Below are 19,558 nucleotides of genomic sequence, written 5' to 3'. Positions count from 1 at the left end.
TTCACTAAGTAGGGTGTGTGGGAGTTGTCAGGAATGTGTTGTGTTATTGACCAGATGACTCATAGCTCGATAAGAGATGAATAAATTAATCAGCGGCGGTGAGCACATACTGTAGCTATGGAGGCTAACTATAGGATGAGCGCTCCCAGCACCCACAATGCCCTGTGCTTGGCCAAATAAAGAAACAAAGAGGCAGGTTTGGCACCAGGGTCAAAACAGCATGAGAAATCTTACGTGCACAGGTATTCATCCGCTTCTAGTCACTCACTGAACATATGTGGGCTCTCAGGTTTATTTCTGCTGCATTATTGTTCTCTTTTCATAATGACAGCTTTTTATGCATAGCTTAAAAGGAGTCTTGTAGTCTGTATAAAAAATATATATATATATACTAATTAGTAGCCTCTAGTGCCGTCATTTTAACACTTAATTGTGTAGCTAGGCCAGGCCCACAGGTTATTTTAGCTACGTACTACATTGTTACAAACAAGTCAATGGGGATTTCAAACCCCAGAAAAATACCACAAGGAAACAGCACGCTGTAACATAAAATGGTAAACACCACTGAAAAATCTGCATGTAACATGCCTAGGAGCCATGTAAGCCAATGGTGGCAGCAGAGAGTGTTTACATGGGATACATATGTAGTAAATATTGTGACGTAAACAGGTAAATAAGAAATTTCCCTGGCTGCAATGACAACCTGTTAATTCACATTGCCTCCACTATCTTCCTTCTGATGATTCGTACAGCTTAGGCTGGGTTCACACATGCGTTTTTGCAATCAGTTTTCTCATCCATTTTTTGCACTGTAGACTTGCTATATAGTGGATCATTGCTGGTAATAGACAATAATTTGCCTGTGTAACAGGACCCTAGTTATCAGTGGGTATCTGAGCAACCGGACACTGTCAAAACTTCTGCATGTTCTAAATTGGTCAGAGACAAGTTGGCAAAGTTTCTATTTTATTACAGTAAAGAGCTGACATTTTACTTTCATGCAAGCAGATATAATTCCTATTACGCCACAATAGCTGTAGTATAGCAGTTAGGAAACAAGAAAATTCAAAGAGTAATATTTATATGTAATTAAGTGTACAGCAGGCTAAGGCTGTTGAACAACTACAACTCCAATCATGTCCTGATATGTTTGTCATTATAGGAGTAGTTATAAGCTTTAGATCAGTGGTTATGGTACACTCCTAGGAATAGGGTTGTTGTTTTATCGTATTAACTGGTAATTTGCTTTACTGAGGCAGAATTAGATCATGAGGGATGATTTTTTTTTTAATGTTCTAGGAAACTAATATATAGTTATATGCTTATAAAGTTATATGGGAGTTACATAAAAACTTTACCATGTGTGCTGCAGTTACTCTCTTTCTCCTGGAGCTCTCCATAGGGCCAGTTTACACAGAGTAAAACTGTCAGAACTCCGCGGCAGAGAGCCTCCCTGTCATACTGGCAGTCTATGCAGGGCTCCAGATGGCGACCAAAATGGTCGCCAATGCAACTGACATCTTGCAAATGGCAAATTAATAAATCTGGGCGCCATTTGCGACTGGCCCGGGCGGCGCACTGTCTCTTTAAGGACTTCCGCGCCGAATCACGTGGCGCCTCTGCGGCCGGCCGTCCAATGAATGACGGACGTGCTGGATGACGTGTGCGGGGACACGCTTCTCCAGTGACGTCATTCAGCACGTCCGTCATTCATTGGACGGACGGCCGCAGAGGCGCCACACTCCTCCAGCGCTTCTCTCCCGCCTCTCCTCACCCGGCGCCGCGGTTCTTCAAGTTCACCCCAGCGGCACCAAGCTTAGATAGTGGGTGAGTACAACCGGAGGGACGGCAGGGGTGGCGGCCGGACAGTAATGTGTGTGGGGGGACCGCGGCATGGGCGGGGGATTGGTAGTGTGTCTGTTGTGATGGCGGCCAGGTGCGGTAGTCAGTGCGTGTGGGGTGCGAGGGGGGGTATGTATAGACTGCACAGTACCACTTCCCTCAGTGTGTGTATGTATATACACTGCACAGTACCACTTCCCTCAGTGTGTGTATGTATATACACTGCACAGTACCACTTCCCTCAGTGTCTGTATGTATATACACTGCACAGTACCACTTCCCTCAGTGTCTGTATGTATATACACTGCACAGTACCACTTCCCTCAGTGTCTGTATGTATATACACTGCACAGTACCACTTCCCTCAGTGTCTGTATGTATATACACTGCACAGTACCACTTCCCTCAGTGTCTGTATGTATATACACTGCACAGTACCACTTCCCTCAGTGTCTGTATGTATATACACTGCACAGTACCACTTCCCTCAGTGTGTGTATGTATATACACTGCACAGTACCACTTCCCTCAGTGTGTGTATGTATATACACTGCACAGTACCACTTTCCTCAGTGTCTGTATGTATAGACTGCACAGTACCACTTTCCTCAGTGTCTGTATGTATAGACTGCACAGTACCACTTCCCTCAGTGTCTGTATGTATATACACTGCACAGTACCACTTCCCTCAGTGTCTGTATGTATATACACTGCACAGTACCACTTCCCATATACATTGCCACAGGGGCTATATGTCATCGGCTGCTATATATATATATATATATATATATATATATATATATAGTTATAGTAGATCATTGCCGGTAAGATGGCAGCTGGCTGAGGGAACACACCGGCAGCAGGGGGGGTATATGGTTGTCAAGTTACAAGTTTCCATGTTGAACGTTTTCAAACTAAGAAAAGAGAGAATCTAAAGGAGGAGGATGCTGCCGTGACCTCTGCACACAGTAAGTCCCATTTAACATAACATTAATTTTACATGTTTTAAAATGTTGGCGACCAAATATTCTATTTGGCGCCTAAATTTTTCAGGTTAGGTGGCTCCTAGGTAAATTTTTTGGTCTGGAGCCCTGCTATGGGAGGCTAGCGCGCCTCCGCTCTCCACATGGAAGAATTGACATGATAGGGGTGTAGAGGAGAAGAGAGAGGAGACGCACAAGCCTCCTATAGACTGCTGGTATGACATGGACACGGAGGCTGGCGGGATTGCGTGGCAGAGAGTTCCGCCACAAAACTCCGCTAGTTTTACTCTGTGTGAACTGGCCCTTACTGAACTCCTCTACTGCCCTTACTAGGTAGGCTGTGAGGACAGATGACATGACTTTCTGTACCACCCATACATTTAGAAGAACCGCAGATAAGGTGAGCAGAGGAATAGGGCTATTTAAAAAAAAAAAAAAACTTTCAGCTCTGCCACAAAGGATACACGAAGGAGACCCTCAAATTCTGTAGAAATGTAAACAAAAAAAAAAAAACCTCAGACATCTTAGTGCAGTTACCAGAGGATCAAAGCCATGCCTAGGTAACCTCGAAGCCAGTACAATTACATGAACTGTGCAAATGGTTCTTAATACTGGAACCTATGGTTAATAACGGTCACGCAGCAGATTAGACTTAAAAAGCTGGAAACCGATCAGCTGCAGAAGGCTAAAACATCTATTCTTATTTTAATTTTTTATGCACCTGGTCCAAAAAATTTAAGTATGTGTAACTTTGAGAGTGGGTTCAGACTACGGAATTCTGTCGCCTGTACGCGCTCACGGCCGTGTCTTTCCTCTGGCTCCATAGTCACCATTCTATAGGCCGGCTGATTCCGCCGAAAGAAATGACGTGACAATTCTTTCAGCAAAATGCAGAATCAGCCGGCCCATAGAATGGTGTCTATGGAGCCGTCGGAAAGGCGAGAGGACATGAGCGAGTACAGGCGATGGAATTCTGCGGAATTTATCCGCGAGAATTCCGCAGTCTGAACCCGCCCTTAGAGAGGAAATCTGCTGAGAACCAAGCCAAACAATGAAAAAAAGTAACAACTGGTTTTAGTAACTTAAAAAAATGTGTGTGTGTGGGGGGGTAGGGTATAGTTGCATACTTTGAATCTATCCAGTATACTTCTTTCTTTACAATCCTCTTCTGCCAGTAACTTCCAGATAGAAGGCAGATAGAACTGTAATTTATCACAAATTTGAAAGACATTGGGCATCATAAATATGGCATTCAAACCAGAAAGCTAGTGCAATGCCACAGATAAAGCGGTCCTAAACTATACTGGGATATATAATCTATACGACCAGGCACAAACACAAAGTTTGTACTGCTTTACTAGTAATATAAAAGCTATGTCCATCCATCTCCGCAAAACTACAACTGTAAACAGGATCAAATAAAAATTATGCTCCAATAAAAGCAAAGCAAAAGACAAAGAAAAGCTTGAACTCCATTCTGAAAAGGAGGAAAATTGTTAGCATTAATATTTAATAGAATAGATGGCATGGGGACTACTACAGAGAATTCATGGCCAGCAGGGAGCCGGCACGCTCTCTGGCTAACAGGAAAAAGGAAGGAAGCCTGCAAAAGAAAAAAAAAAAAAAAAAAAATAGTAATGCTCAATTGTCAACTGAAAAACAAGAAGCACAATGACAGCGGCTATTATTTCAGCTGTCCTCTACAATTCAAAGGAATACTGCAATCACACAAGGCCAAACAGGGTCAGTCGTTCCAATCTATTTAGGTTTAGGTTATACTTACCTAGTCAGGTGGTCCGGCCTACGCAATTCCCGAACAGTGGATGTCATAGGCTGCCCAAGACCTGGTACATAAAATATGTATGCGTCCCCCTGAACTGCAGAAACCCATGCCACCATTACACCGACTCTAAGGTACCATCTGCCCAAAACAACCACCCTAGGAAAGTTTGACTGATGTTTTTCAGAAGGCACTGGAAAAAACACCATTAAAAACACTGCATTCGTTTAGTGTGTAGGGGGGGTGAATTGCTGTGGTCAGATGTTAGTTGGAAACAAATACTATACCTACAGGGCTGTAAGTATGTCTTGTGTGAAAAAGGCCCTAAAAGAAGTTACACACTTCGCTATATAGAGGCTGCCAACATGGCATAGAGGAGAGAAAATAAAAAGCCCACTTATGATACCTATAACAGCATTGCAATACAGACCCTATCTCCACCAACTGAACATCAATTTTAGGCTCACATGCACGGCTCTATACTGGAGTACAGTTGCTACCTGCAGATCAAGATGTGTGGTTGTGAAGATCCTTTACCCCTGTTGGCCCACTCACATGCCATCATGCTAACAATCATAAGCAACCGCTGCAATATGGATTTTACATCATGGACGAAATTATTCAGGGACTGGTATGATTACATAAGCACTGTGAAAGGGTCTCAACTCCAACAATGTATGCTGATTTCACTATCTCAGACGATTAATAAGAAGGTAAAAGCCTGAAGCCAACGAGCAAAGAAGAAGTGACACCACCCCAATACTTGACATATTAGCTTAAATTATGTATAAACCCATTAAAAGGTGCGTTCACACCTACAGGATCCGCAGCAGATCTGCATCAGACCCCGTGATTTATACAACACATACGTTGAATGAACAGAATCCCGACCGCGTATACACATAGGGGGAGATTTATCAAAGGGTGTAAAATTTAGACTGGTGCAAACTGGCCATAGCAACCAATCACAGCTCCTCTTTCCTTTCACCAGAGCTGAAAGCTGAGCTGTGATTGGTTGCTGTAGGCAGTTTGCATCAATCTAAATTTTACACCCTTTGATAAGTCTCCCCCACAGTATACGCTCCGGACGGGATTCCATCCGGCAGTATGACAAACTGACATGTCAGTTTTCTGCAGCCGCTATTCATTGAATAGTGGCCGCAGGGAACCCTTCAGTTCACACAATGGAGTGTGCGACAGCAAATTGGGATGCAGGTGCACACGGATGAGCCCGCATTTCAATTAATCAGAAATGAAGATTATCCGTCCAATACTGCAGTACTGGCCGGGATTATCTTCTCCGACACAAAGTTTTTGTCCCCAAAGTGTGTATTAGTGCCTGTGGGGGTTTTAGGCAGTTTTTCACTTGTCTTTCTCTTATTACAAGTCTCTTTCATCATTCACACAATGATCTTTGTCCATACAATTAACTGGCACCAATTCTATTGAATATGGAAGTAAAAAATAAAATAAAAAAAAGATTAGAAAAAAATATATACACATACAAGCAAACACACTTATTTGTGCATTTTTTTTTTACCTACAGAAGGCTGTGGCAGGAAAAATTGTGCAAAGTAAATAAAAAAAAAATATATGTTACACTGCATTTAAAAGGGGGGGGGGGGGGGAGGAAACTACGACAAACCCCAAAATACACATTAAAGGGGTACTTAGGCGAAATTTTTTTCAAATCATATGGTTTCAGAAAGTTATACAGATTTGTAATTTACTTCTACTTAAATATCTCCAGTCTTCCGTTACGTAACAGCCGCTGTATGCTCTGCAGGAAGTGGTGCACAGACCCTTAGTTGAATAGTTATGAGCCCAGAAACACATTTTCCAGAAAGGAAAATATTTTTATTTACTGCTTGCAGGCCAAAATGCCATCCAGAGATGGCAGACATCAGCCCTAGCAGCCAGATGTCTAATATTAAACCAGGGTCAGGAAGCCAATGGGCCCAAGCTTACTGTCAACGCCTAACTTTAAAGGTTCATTTTAACAATAATTTACCATGATCTAGAAAGATCTGATGATTGTTGCTAATACACAGTGGCTACAGACAAAACTTGTGTACTTTACGATAAAAGTTTAAGAACGCAAGATGAATGAAAATCATATGACTTCAGAGAACAGAGGCTTCCCATTGTCCAGAACACATCTCTCCGAAATGGTTGTTGCCCGTTAGGCTGGAGTCATACACACGCGAACATCATGCCTTAGCATAGTGATCAAAGGTCGCAGCGTACAACAAAGAGGTTTATATGTGCTGTGCACAGTCATCTAGCGGCTGCTAAAATAGAACGACTGGACAAGATCAGAATTTACTAATAAAAGAAGAACAAATAGGATCTCTCTGAGCAGCCAGAGCTTTTATCAGGCAGCTTATACATATCGCAGTGTGTAAATCAGTAATCTGTACGGCTACATGTTCCTAATAAAGAGATAGCTGTGATGTGCCATGGGCCCTCCTACGCTACAAAGCCTTGTGGGAAGACAAGCCGGAGCAGCAGTGTCTGTTTTCGCAGCAATGCTTTGTGTCAGGGGCACTGCTCTGTGACAGCACCAGTCATCAGTCAAGGGAAGGAAGAATGGGCTTTGTCACATGGATAAATCTTCAAGTGTGCTGCACGGCCTGAAAGGAGGACACAGAAGAGAATAATAAAAACACTTCTACAAATGCTGAACTACCTAGGTGTGGCTTGCATAACGCCACGTAAATACTAGTACTATTTTACTTTATTGACCTGATCATTCAAGACCTTCTAACACCGACATATACAAGAGCTTCAAAATACATCCAAGAATATAAGCAGACAAAGGACAAATGACATGTGAGATTTCTGATGGACCATAACAAGGCCCAGATCACACTAGCGTCTGGTCAGATGAGGGCTACATTGTGTCTATATTCAAACAGTACCCAAAGGGGTCCCATAATGGAATCCATCAGGTTTTCAGTAGGGTTCAAGATTTTTTTACGTCAAGAACAATGCTGCCCATCAATGAGGACAGTATGCAGATTGCATATTACGGTCGCATGCAACACATAAATAATACTGGAATCCAATCCAAATCCATAATCTCATTGAAGAACACCACAGCATGCGGCTTGTAGACTATTGTCCTACTAAGATGAGCTTTAGGTTTATAGGCCCTTTCATTTCAATAGTATGTGGTGAAAGATCTTCACATGGGAGCTTTTAATCATAACATTCAGCCATATTGCCCTCCACACCCTGAAAGCTGCGGCATACACATTAAACTCATACAAGGGTGTGGAGGCCAGAATGTTGGTCAGATGAGGAGGTTTTCTGAGCCAGATGGACAGCTATGAGAACGTCAGCATGGGTGGAAGGAAAATGGAATGTAGTGTCTGCCAGCAGAGGGGCCGAGTCTTTGAAAGCCAATATGAACTGTCAGCCCTATAGAAGTCTCCCGGCAATGGATAAGGAACAGAGCTGGATGCACGGCCAGAGCCACAGTACACGTTCAATACAACGGCATTGGTTTCGCTGAATGATCATAACAAAATGAACGCAACAAAACTGCAAATGTATGAACAGTCTCATCTAAAAGGAAGATTACTCAGAGCAGCTGTGGCATGTTTGGAGTAACCATAGTTGTAACTTCACCTAGGAAAAGGGTGGTCCTCATAGGCTTGATAGACATATCTTTTCCTTTTTGCGTATAGGGAGAGATCTATCAATCTGGGCTGGGGGACCACCTGAGGACTCAGAGCCACATTCCAAGCTAAAGTTGCAACTATTATTTCTCTGAAATGGCAAATCTAATCAGAGTGAATGTATTCTAGTGATACAGAATCCTTTGTGTTTCATTCTTTTAGGGTCCTATTCCACCGGCCGAGCAGGGCCCGATCAACTTTGTAAACGAGCGGCGATCTGCTAGATCGCCGCTCGTTTACTGGGCCTATTCCACGGCCCGATAATCATTAGCGAGGGCTGCAAGGACATAGTTACCGATGTCCTTGCAGCCCTTGCAGCAGCATACATTACCTGTCAGGTCTTCTCCGCGCTGTCTTCATCCCCAGGTCCCGCGCGCTCTATCTTCAGAATGGCCGGCCATTCTGAAGATAGAGCGCGCGGGACCTGGGGATGAAGACAGCGCGGAGAAGACCTGACAGGTAATGTATGATGCTGCAGCCTGTCAAATCGTCGGTCGCCCGCCGCGCACCGCTATTCAACCGTAGCGATGCGCGGTGGGGGAACGATGATTTTAGGTCTGGCCCTAAATGAACGATCAGCCGATGACACGATCATCGGCTGATCGTTCTCTCTATTTCACCAAACGATAATCGGCCGAATCGGGTCTTGTATGCTGCAGAGGGTGGGAGGTTAAGGGGCCGGCGTTACATACACACAGTGGAATGAAAATTCCGCTGCGGATATGTAACCCCATTGAAGATCACAGTACCAGGATTCACGGCCAATTTGTGTGTTGACACATACAGGATCTGCATCAGATTTGAAGCTGCAGATTTGCTTGGAATCTGCAACTTCAAATCTGCTGCACCCCCTTAGGGTGCCTTCACATGTACCATATAGCTGCGTATTTAACGCTGCGTTTTTAATGCAATTTTTACATGCGAGTTTTGATTTTCACATGATTTTTATGTGAAAATCAAAACTCGCATGTAAAAATCGCACCAGACACGCAGCGGTAGCTTCACACCTTAGGGTAGCTTCACACGTACCGTATTGCTGCGTTTTTATCGCTGTGTTTTTGGTGCGATTTTTACATGCGAGTTTTGATTTTCACAGTTACATAGTTATATAGTTAATACGGTTGAAAAAAGACACATGCCCATCAAGTTCAACCAAGGAGGGGATGGATACAGGGAAGGGGTGATAGGTTCTATACATATGCATTTATATTATTTTGGTCTAAGAACTTGTCTAGGCCTCTTTTGAAGCCCTCTACTGTTTTTGCTGTGACCAGATCCTGTTCCACAGATTCACAGTTCTCATTGTAAAGAAGGCTTGTCGCCTCCGGAGATTGAACCTTTTTTTCTCCAGGCGGAGGCAATGCAAGGGGGTTTTACCCAGAACATCTTTTCCCCATATTTCTTGTAGGGGCCATTTATATATTTAAATAAGTTAATCATATCTCCCCTTAAACGTCTCTTCTCCAGACTAAACAAATGTAATTCTTTTAATCTCTCCTCATAAGTAAGATGCTCCATTCCCCTTATTAGTTTAGTTGCCCATCTTTGACCCTCTCTAGCTCTAGAACATCCTTTTTATGAATCGGGTTCCAAAACTGGACAGCATACTCCAGATGAGGCCGCACCAAGGCTTTATAAAGCGAAAATCATGTGAAAATCAAAACGCGCATGTAAAAAAACGGAGCGATACGGTACGTGTGAAGGCACCCTTAGAAGTTAATCAGCATGTTAGGTTATCCTAACCCGCTGATAGATCCCTATACTGTAGGCAACCTGACACAGTGGCACATGGTGCCAGTTTTACCACCATAAAGATGAGGCCATTTGGTGCTTCAAGTGGTGTTTTACCCCTTGGTGCACCGATATAGCTGCCCTTTCACTCCTTATACCACAACCCTAAAGAACACAAACTATATATATATATATATATATATATATATATATATATATATATATATATATATATATATAATCTGCAGCGGCCATTACTTCAGAGGGACCGAGCACCACATCAAAGGCATTATGTGCCACTGTGTAATTAACAGAATTTTGTGTAATTAACAGAGTACAGAATGAGTCATAAGCAAATTTACCATGTAGGTAGGAGGAGAACTGAATATCACTGCTCCATGTTACACAAAAGCTGATCATCACCTTCTTAACTAAATCTCGAGCATTGATTAAATACAAAACTATAATATTCTTCCTATACAAAACCGAAGTAAATGAAATAATGTAGAGAAATTCTACCTTGAATGTGTGTGTGGGGGCAGGCTAGACAATGCATTTACCACATGTATGTAATACTAAATACAACCCACTTCCTTTTTGTCACAACATGAGAAGCGGGACCCAAAGACGGGGCCGCAGACAATGCATCTTTAGGATTTAGTTTATTGCTCTCTACAGCTTTGCTATAAATGTGATCCAACTCCTACGGCACTCCACAAACCTCCACGTGAAAGGCAATAAACTCTCTCATTCTAGACTGAATTAAAATCTAGTATACAGCTCAATGACCCACCGAGAATTCGGTAAGGTGTAAAGGCAAGTACGCCAACTCCGTAATACAGAAAAAATTATTCTGAATACTAAATATCCACTTTATTAAATACATCCATCTAGTAGTGTGTTGGACCTCCTCTGGCCTTCAGAACTGCAGTCATTCATTAGAGAAGATTCCACCAGGTGCTGGAATTGTTTTGCAGGAATATTGGCCTATAGGGACAGGGAAGGTTTTTGCAGTTACAGAACATTAGATGGAGTTACAGACATGCTCTGAACATAGGATTATGAGCTAGGGAATATAAAAGGTATTAGTGCAAAGAAAAGTGTCATATTCTTGGAACCAATACATGATTGTAAGACTGCATTCACACGTCCAGTAAATTACAGGCCTTATGGACGGGGGAAGCCCTATAATGGAATGTTTCCCCGCCAGGCATGACCATGTCGGGCGGGGTAACATTCCATGACAGAGCTTCCACATGCGCAGGGTCCGTAATTTACAGGACGTTTGTATGGAGCCTTAGGGCCCTATTACACCAAAAGATATCTAACAGATATTTGCAATCAAAGCCAGAAACAGACTATAACCAGAGAACAGGCCCTAAAGGAAAGACTTGACTTCTCTTCCTTCTCAAATCCATTCCTGGCTTTGGCTGTAAAAATCTGTCAGATAATCTGTTGGTGTAATAGGGCCCTAAGACTCCTGTAGCATGGTGCATTGTGCAACTGAAAATGTCTTCCTGCCATGGGGTAAAAAGCTAGAATGGAGCAATAAACTCAGTCAACCACAATACTACTGCCCACGCAGGTACCAAAAGACCCAAGGTGTGCCAAGAAAACATTCCCTACACCACTGTACCACCTCCACCTACCTCAACTATTGACACTTGACAGAAAGGGCTCACCTATTCACACTGCTTGTGCCAAGTTTTGGTCACAATAAGTACACAAAAATGCATCTGTATTATGCTAACATAATTCCAACCTTACACAGGCTGATGTACTGGGTAAGCGAACACCAATCTGCTAGATCGGTGCTTACCTACTGAACCTATTACACGGCTTGATGATCTGCACAGATAGTAATAGCAATGTCCGTGCAGCCATTGCTGATGAAAGCGTATTTGTAAAATAATGCTTACCTCTTGAGGTTCCCCCAGTGTTCTCCTGCTTGTTCTGAGAAATTCCCTGCTCATCACAGCGACCGCTGGCACTTCTGAAGCTACTCTGAACATGCACCTAAACAAATCACTGGCCAAGACAGGACAGCGCGGCCAGCGGTTTGCTGAGTGGCTTGTCATTTCACAGAAAGTTTTAGAAGCGGATGCAGTCAGCGGGGAAAAGTCAGAAGGACACGGGAAGCATGGGCAGGTAAGTATTAATCTTTATTTTACCTTGTCATCAACAATCAGCCACACATGTCTATTACATTCAGCAATACACGGCCGGCGGCTGATGATTTTTAAACATGTTAAAAGACAATGATCAGCCAATGATAGGCTCTTCGGCTGATCGTTGTCTTTATTACACAGCCTGATTCATCAGATGATCACTCTGTGTAGTAGGGCCCTTAGCTAAAACACCAGTGATGTATCCGGCTTCAGTGTGACTGTGCAGAGTGATTCTTAACCTCCACCTATCTCTCTGGGCCCTAACTATACTATTCCAATTTTTAAAGATTTTTATTTTGTAAAGACCAGGAATGCCAATTTTGTGTTTTAAACACGCACCAACACGGAAGGGATTTTTGTGACTTGAGTTGCAGTGTGACCTCATTCAGTTATACGAGTTAAGGAGTCACGTGACCAAGAATCTCCATGCCGCCCTAGTCTAGTGAACATATTTTCATCAACTCCTGGTTTTGGATAAAAATAAATAAATCAAACATCAACTGATACTATATCTTAATGTGTAAGATTCACAAACCCCAAAGCTTCAGGTAAAGGACACAAAAAAAGAAAAAAAAATACTTAGTATTCAGAGACATTTTAGACTATGGAAATTCTGCTGAAAATTTTGTAAAAATCAGACGCTATAGTTGTATGTTAAGCAATATATCTGACATTACAAGAAGACATGGTGCAAGTCCCAACAGCTTTTCTTGCCACCATTTATACAGAAGCTTTTTCTATTCTTTTCGTGCAAATAAGAATTTCTATCCAAACAAAACCCCTGAACAATCCCATTCTGAACAGATCTGTTATTACTAGTGACGGCAGGAAACAAGGAGTGGTTCTAGCACAGAGGAAAGGCCCTGAAGCAAGGGCGTGACAGGAGAGCACAGATGCCACGGCTATCCTCTACACACTGCTTCTCTACCTGATCTCATCACGTATAGCATCATTTAGCTTTTCATCCTTTCACTTTCATCCTTCTTTGGTCTCTGCTCATTATGTGCAAGGGTATTTACTTAGGTTTGCTGCTGGCTGTACAGAGCGGATTCAGGTAAACTGTACAGGAACCATGACAGGTAAATAAAAGCCAAGATGGAATCACAAAGCAGTGCCCAACAATCTGAAAACACGACCCCAGCCTCTCTTTAAGACGGTTTTCTAGGACTTCTGATATTAACGGCTTATTCCCCGGCTAGGCCATCAATACCAGCCTGGTGGTGGTTTGAGAATCAGCTGACAGAAGGAGCTGTGCACTGAGGCCTACTAAAAGGGTTATCTAATGCTGCGTTTACACGAAGCGATAATTCGCCCAATCGATCGTTTAACGATTTTGAAGCAACGATTTGGCTTTTATAACGATCAGCGTTCAGAAGAATAAATCGTTAGAAAATTCGTAAGAAAAATCGTTATTGTGATAGTTTTTAAGATCACTTAAGCCCATCTTTTACATAGGGTAAATCGGTGAAAGAAAGTTTACACGAAGCAATCTGCGAATTTTCAGCAAACGACGATTTAACCCCTTCGGGACCAGGCTAATTTTCCTTTTTGGGTTTTCGTTTTTTCCTCCTTGTGCTTAAAGGGAACCAATCACTTAAACACATGTAAAGGTATGAGAATGTACTGTAGCAGCACCCAGCACACTTCCCAAATATGCTTTTATACCCCCCGTCCCTGCAATGTACAAGCCAAAAACGTACTTTATAAACTTGGCGCCCTGTATGTAAATTACCCCCAAGTAGTCCTCTGGGAGGGGAGCTGCGGGCAAGTAGTCACAGTCCCTGGGCGTTCTGCAGTGCTAATCACGCCCCTCTGGGCGTGATTAGCCTGCATAATTGTGGCGGCGTCATCGGAGGCGCGCTGTCTCTAACGTTAGCACGCCTACGTTCTTGCTGTGCCGCTCATGCGCAGTACAGCGGGTCCGGTCTGCGCCGTACTGCGCACGTGCAAAATAGCCTCGAACTCATTGCTGGATCTCCAGCAATGAGTTCGAGGCTTTCTGCACGTGCGCAGTACGGCGCAGACCGGACCCGCTGTACTGCGCATGAGCGGCACAGCAAGAACGTAGGCATGCTAACGTTAGAGACAGCGCGCCTCCCAGAGGGGCGTGATTAGCACTGCAGAACGCCCAGGGACCGTGACTACTTGCCCGCAGCTCCCCGCCCAGAGGACTACTTGGGGGTAATTTACATACAGGGCGCCAAGTTTATAAAGTACGTTTTTGGCTTGTACATTGCAGGGACGGGGGGTATAAAAGCATGTTTGGGAAGTGTGCTGGGTGCTGCTACAGCACATTCCCATAGCCCTTATTTTTTGCGTCACTAATTGTACTTTGCAATGACAGGCTGATCTTTTGCATAAAATATGCTGCGAAACCAGAAAAAAATTATATGCGCAGTGAAATTGAAAAAAAAAAAAACAATTCTTTTTCTTTGGGGGGACTGTGGTTTTTACGCCGTGTGTCTTATGGAAAAACTGACATGTTTTATATGTTCCTCAATTCGTTACGATTAAAACGATATGTAACATGTATAACTTTTCTTTTATCTAATGGCCTGTATAGTTATACAGCAAAGATCAATGAGATCGGCACTCGTTTGCTTTCGGCTGCTGCAGCCGAAAACAAACGAGTGCCAAGCCGGGGACGGCGCCATCTTGGAGAGGTCCCCGGCCAGCTTCAGTAACGGAGATCGCTCCTCCGGGACAACGTCCCGGAGGAGCGATCTCCTCCACTAGACACCAGGGAACGGCTGAATCCAGTAATCGGAGGCAGCTGTCATCTTTCTCCTCCCCAAAACCCGTGCGCTGCAGCTTCAGAGAGGCCTGTCCTGACTGACAGGTCGCTCAGCCAATCACAGGCTGGGACCGCCGCGGCCTGTGATTGGCTGAGCGGCCTGTCAGCTAAGACAGACCGCTCTGAAGCTGCAGTGTGCGGGACCCGGGGAGAAGACAGCAAGAGAAGCCCTGCAGCATGGCTAGATAATGTACAGAGTTTAAGCAAGGGCTGCAGGGACATCGGTAACTATGTCCATGCGGCCTTTGTTAAACGATTATCGGGCCGTGTAACAAGCCCAGTAAACAAGCGCCGATCTAGCAGATGGGCGTTCGTTTACAGTTATTATTGGGCCCCCATCGGCCCGTGTAATAGTAACCTAAGCCGGGATAAACACTTTAATTTCCTACTAGACACAGCTCCATATAACTGGTACTGTCTGATACCAAAGCTTGCCCTATTCACTTTGAATGTTTATAGCTCAACGCTACGTGACCTACATGCAACAATTCTGCAACAATACCCCCAGATATAAAAGAAATGCAGAAAAACCTTCCTTTTCTCTAGCATTCAAAAAAAAGGTATGATCCTGCTCAATGGGGAAGAGCAGAGACACAACAAGCAATGGGACATATTCAAATCATGAACGTAAAATCAACAGGCCATAGAGGCAAATTCCACTCCATTCAGATAGACAATGGAGGGAATTTATTAGCTGCATTGTAAAGTATGTGGTATGTACAGTATGCTGTGTTTGTCTGATTATCCATGCGCCAATTTACAGAAAAATGCACAAGCTTGTTAGTGATTTTTTGGGTGAATCCTTAACCTAGCAGATGAAATGTGTGTGTATACACAAATCATGAACTTAGGTACACCAAAGCACATCTCTAAATTTTGCCCAATTACGTTCCCTTTTAGCAAAACCTACATAGAAAAAGACAGGGCAGACTATGCCAACATTTAAAAAAAAAAAAAAAAAAAAAAAAAAAAAACACATGATAAATTCTATAAATGCTAACTTACGAAGCAGAAAGAGTAAAATGCTAGGTTCATACACAATTTTAGGCACAAAACATAAGGGTTTATTGAAATGAATGAATTTCAGTCAAAGTAAAGCGCAAGGTCCTTTTTTTAAATTTAAATTTTTTTTTTATTTCTTCTGCATTTTTATCTAGTTTGTTACGCACATACCAGGAATTTCTATAGCATAAAAAGTAGTCTGAAATAAATAAAAAAAAAAATAAAAAAAAATAAAAAACTAACATAACCTGACATGTCCAGTCATGTGGTCACAATGGCACAGTAAGCTAAGCCTGGGTGTAAACATTTATGCTTCATATAAAAAACATCAAGTCAAGGCACCAAAACATTTACAACCAATGGAAACAGGTTATCAATAGCAGAAACAATCATGGAAAAATCTATGCAACTGTTCCCAATAAGAAGCGAGACGCCTGCACAACAATCCGGAGAGTTTCAATGAAGTGTAACAATATTTGCAACTTACAGGATTGAATGTCCCCTGTAAAGTGTCTGCATATAAATGACTATGCCATCTGTATACAAGTATACCAGACTAGGTTGGAAACTGTAAAAGACAATTCTCCTCAACAACAGCATTTATGGCTCAACATCGCTTCAGTCCAGGCTTCTCCCCATCAGGCTCTATGTCTGACTAATGGCGCACACAAAAAAGGTGTAGACGCCAATGGGGAGTCATTTCCTAGAAGTAAAACTAGAAGGCGAAAAGCGAAATTACAACAAAAACAGGAAGCATCGGCAGCATCTGACGAGAGCAAAGGTGTGTCAAAGAGGAGAAACAAAGCAAGTTCAGTATGACAACAGCATTGTTACATATTATGACATCAATACAGCCCTACATACACAGGAAGCCAAGACCAACCCCATGTTCTCAGGAAGTTGTAGAACAGATAAAACCAAGCTGCCCAATTGCCAAAGAAATAATAAAAATGACATCATTACACTAGCAGGATATGGAGTGACTGCAGCAGAAGAGGGCTGGAAGATGACAGACTTCTCCAGGAACCCGCCAGCTCTCCATGTCGCCTATGCCTGGGTGCTACATGGGAGACGCAGAAGCATCTGCTGAAAGGGAGCGTTGTGGGTGCATTAACCCTAAAGAACCCAACACCATCATAGACAGATGAGAACAGAGCGAATCAGTCCCATATTTATCCCCATTCATTGCTACAGTAGGCGAATGACAGCGCTGCCAGAGCATGGAGCCAGCTAAGAACACCGTGTACATGTCCGTCATGCCAACACAGATCAATAATACATGAGGGGAGACAAAGGGTTACACAGCTTGCTTGTGACTAAGTGCAAAGGGGAGGAGAAAGAGAAATCAGGCAGAAATCACAACAAATCCAGCAGATCGGCTGTCTCCAGGTCTTGGAACGCCTAAACCCCTCCATCTTTCCTTATTCTCCCCCACAGCCGCCTACACAGGGGGTGCTGGGCAGTCTGCAGCAATCCTCTCCCACACTGGAGCAGGTTGTCCTCTTCTGACACATAGGGAGCACCAAGGCAGACACAATACAGGGCTGCCCACTCATCAGCAACTTGGTCCGCAGAGCCCCTCCAGTAATAAACAATAGGGGCCCCCCAAATCTAGGAGGCAATAAGCCAAGCCAGGAGGTGCCCAAAACACGGAGAGGCTGTGCCCGCCATGTGCCAGCACAGATGACGGATGACAAAGAGGTGACCAGGGTGAAGCGCACTCCACTGGAGAACAATGGTCAGGGGGCTGGCACAGGGGCGATCCGGGGAGACGTGTGCTGCAGCCAGCAGACGGGCGAGCAGTGCCAGGATGTGCCAGGCTGGCCATGTGCCCTGCTGCAAACTAGTGTACGGCTGGGGGGGAGGAATGATAGAGGGGGGGGGCTGTCACTGGCCGAGGAGGCACATGCTGCATTTGTATACGGTGCTGAGCTCAGCCTCGGAGCCCCCTCCCATTCCCCCCTCCTGGGATAGCCGGGCTGCAATAACAGTGGAGCGGCCCCGTAGTCCCCCTCCCAGCTCACCTCCCGAACTGGCCGCCCAGGAGAGCAGGAACACAAGCCTCAGGATTGCCATGATCCCCGGGGGTCAGCAGTCACACATGGACCCAAGCTGCGGCCGCGGCACTTGGCGCTTTCTCCCCTCCAAGCTCCAGGGGAAAGCGGAAGCTCCCGGTGTCCCGACCAGCTCTGTCCGACGAGGGGGGAGGGAAACAGGCTGCACCGCCTCCCGCCTGACGTCACTGGCCGCGCCCCGCCCACCGCCTGACAAATACTGTGCTGCTCCTATTAACTCTTGTTCTGCCGTAGTGTAGGACTCCGGGGAGGCTTCGCCCGGGAAGAAGCTGCGGAACTTGGCCGGTTCTCCAGACTGAGGAAATCGTTACCTCACGCCTATTCATTGTAATGGGGCCGGATGAGTGGCTCTGTGGTAATAGGGTGAGCTCTGCAGAGCCTGACAGTCCGGTACTAATAGCCTGACATAACTGGTACTAATAAAAAATAATACTGCCCCAACACATGGTGTTTTCCAGTGAGATTCCCCCATTTTCAGTCATATGATTTAATTTTCCAGAAGGTGTCCCCATGTAATGCAGCGGTGGTAGTCACCTGTAGTCTCCATTGGGCCGGACAGCACCAGTACACCGCCACTGTATAGGTCAGCATGCCTGTCTGCCTATTCCAGTTAATAAGTAGAATATGGAGAGCGTCAACTCAGGCTCCAGCATAAGATTTACAGTTTATAAAGACATATGGGTGTTATACGTCATAATACTGCCAGTAAGTAATTCTATGTATATATAGCACCATTGGTTTATGGATGATTAGCATTACCAGGCTTCATCGCCGTTGTTTGTCTTGTCATTAATAATCTGATTGCACCTGTTGGTTACAATGACAGAATCGCAGAGCCCACACAACCTGGCTCTATGTCCACCAACCAAACGCAACAAAACGGCAAGTGTGTTACATACAGCCCAGGATAATGGACTGCGTTATGTCAGGACACAGGGTGCAGCAGTTACCCCCACCAGGGGCATAGCTAATGACTCCTGGGCCCTGGTGCGAGAGGTCAACTTGGGCCTCCTTTCACGACCAAGTGATGCTTTTGGTATATATAAATATATATATATATATACACACACACACCAAGACAGATATTACCAATAACACCAGCATATAGGAAGAGAAAATACTATTACCATACATATTACCACCATACTGTAAGGCTGCATTCCCACGTTCCGTGATCCTGACGGAATGCACATGGAATGCATGTACCGGAGTCCCCCCGCGCCCGGACAGCATCTGTAATTAGAGGCTGGGAGCGGGGGAGACTGTATTCATAAGCGCCGCGCTGTAGTAACAGCACCGTGCGGCTGATTCATTACAGTGCGGCGCTTATGAATACAGTCTCCCCCGCTCCCAGCATCTAATTACAGATGCTGTCCGGGCGCGGGGGGACTCCGGTACATGCATTCCACATCCGTGATCCGTTAGGATCACGGAACGTGGGAATGCAGCCTTACTGACCAAATCCTGTATACTGAGACCAATATTACCTGTAATACCAGT

At 44.3% G+C, this 19,558-nt stretch overlaps 1 protein-coding gene across 1 annotated transcript in view; it reads right to left on the bottom strand.

Annotated features, from left to right (window-relative positions):
* Window positions 1-18,200, bottom strand: part of ADAM10 (ADAM metallopeptidase domain 10) — a 125,388-nt gene extending 107,188 nt beyond the window's left edge. The window contains exon 1 of the mRNA XM_069982269.1: window positions 18,008-18,200. Within this exon, the coding sequence (XP_069838370.1) occupies window positions 18,008-18,059 (52 nt within the window). The 5' untranslated portion in view covers window positions 18,060-18,200. The remainder of the gene's footprint in view (window positions 1-18,007) is intronic.
* Window positions 18,201-19,558: the final 1,358 nt, after the last annotated feature.

Source organism: Dendropsophus ebraccatus, chromosome 1, assembly GCF_027789765.1.
Source record: "Dendropsophus ebraccatus isolate aDenEbr1 chromosome 1, aDenEbr1.pat, whole genome shotgun sequence".
Lineage (NCBI taxonomy): Eukaryota > Metazoa > Chordata > Amphibia > Anura > Hylidae > Dendropsophus > Dendropsophus ebraccatus.
This window is presented reverse-complemented; position numbering and strand designations above follow the sequence as displayed.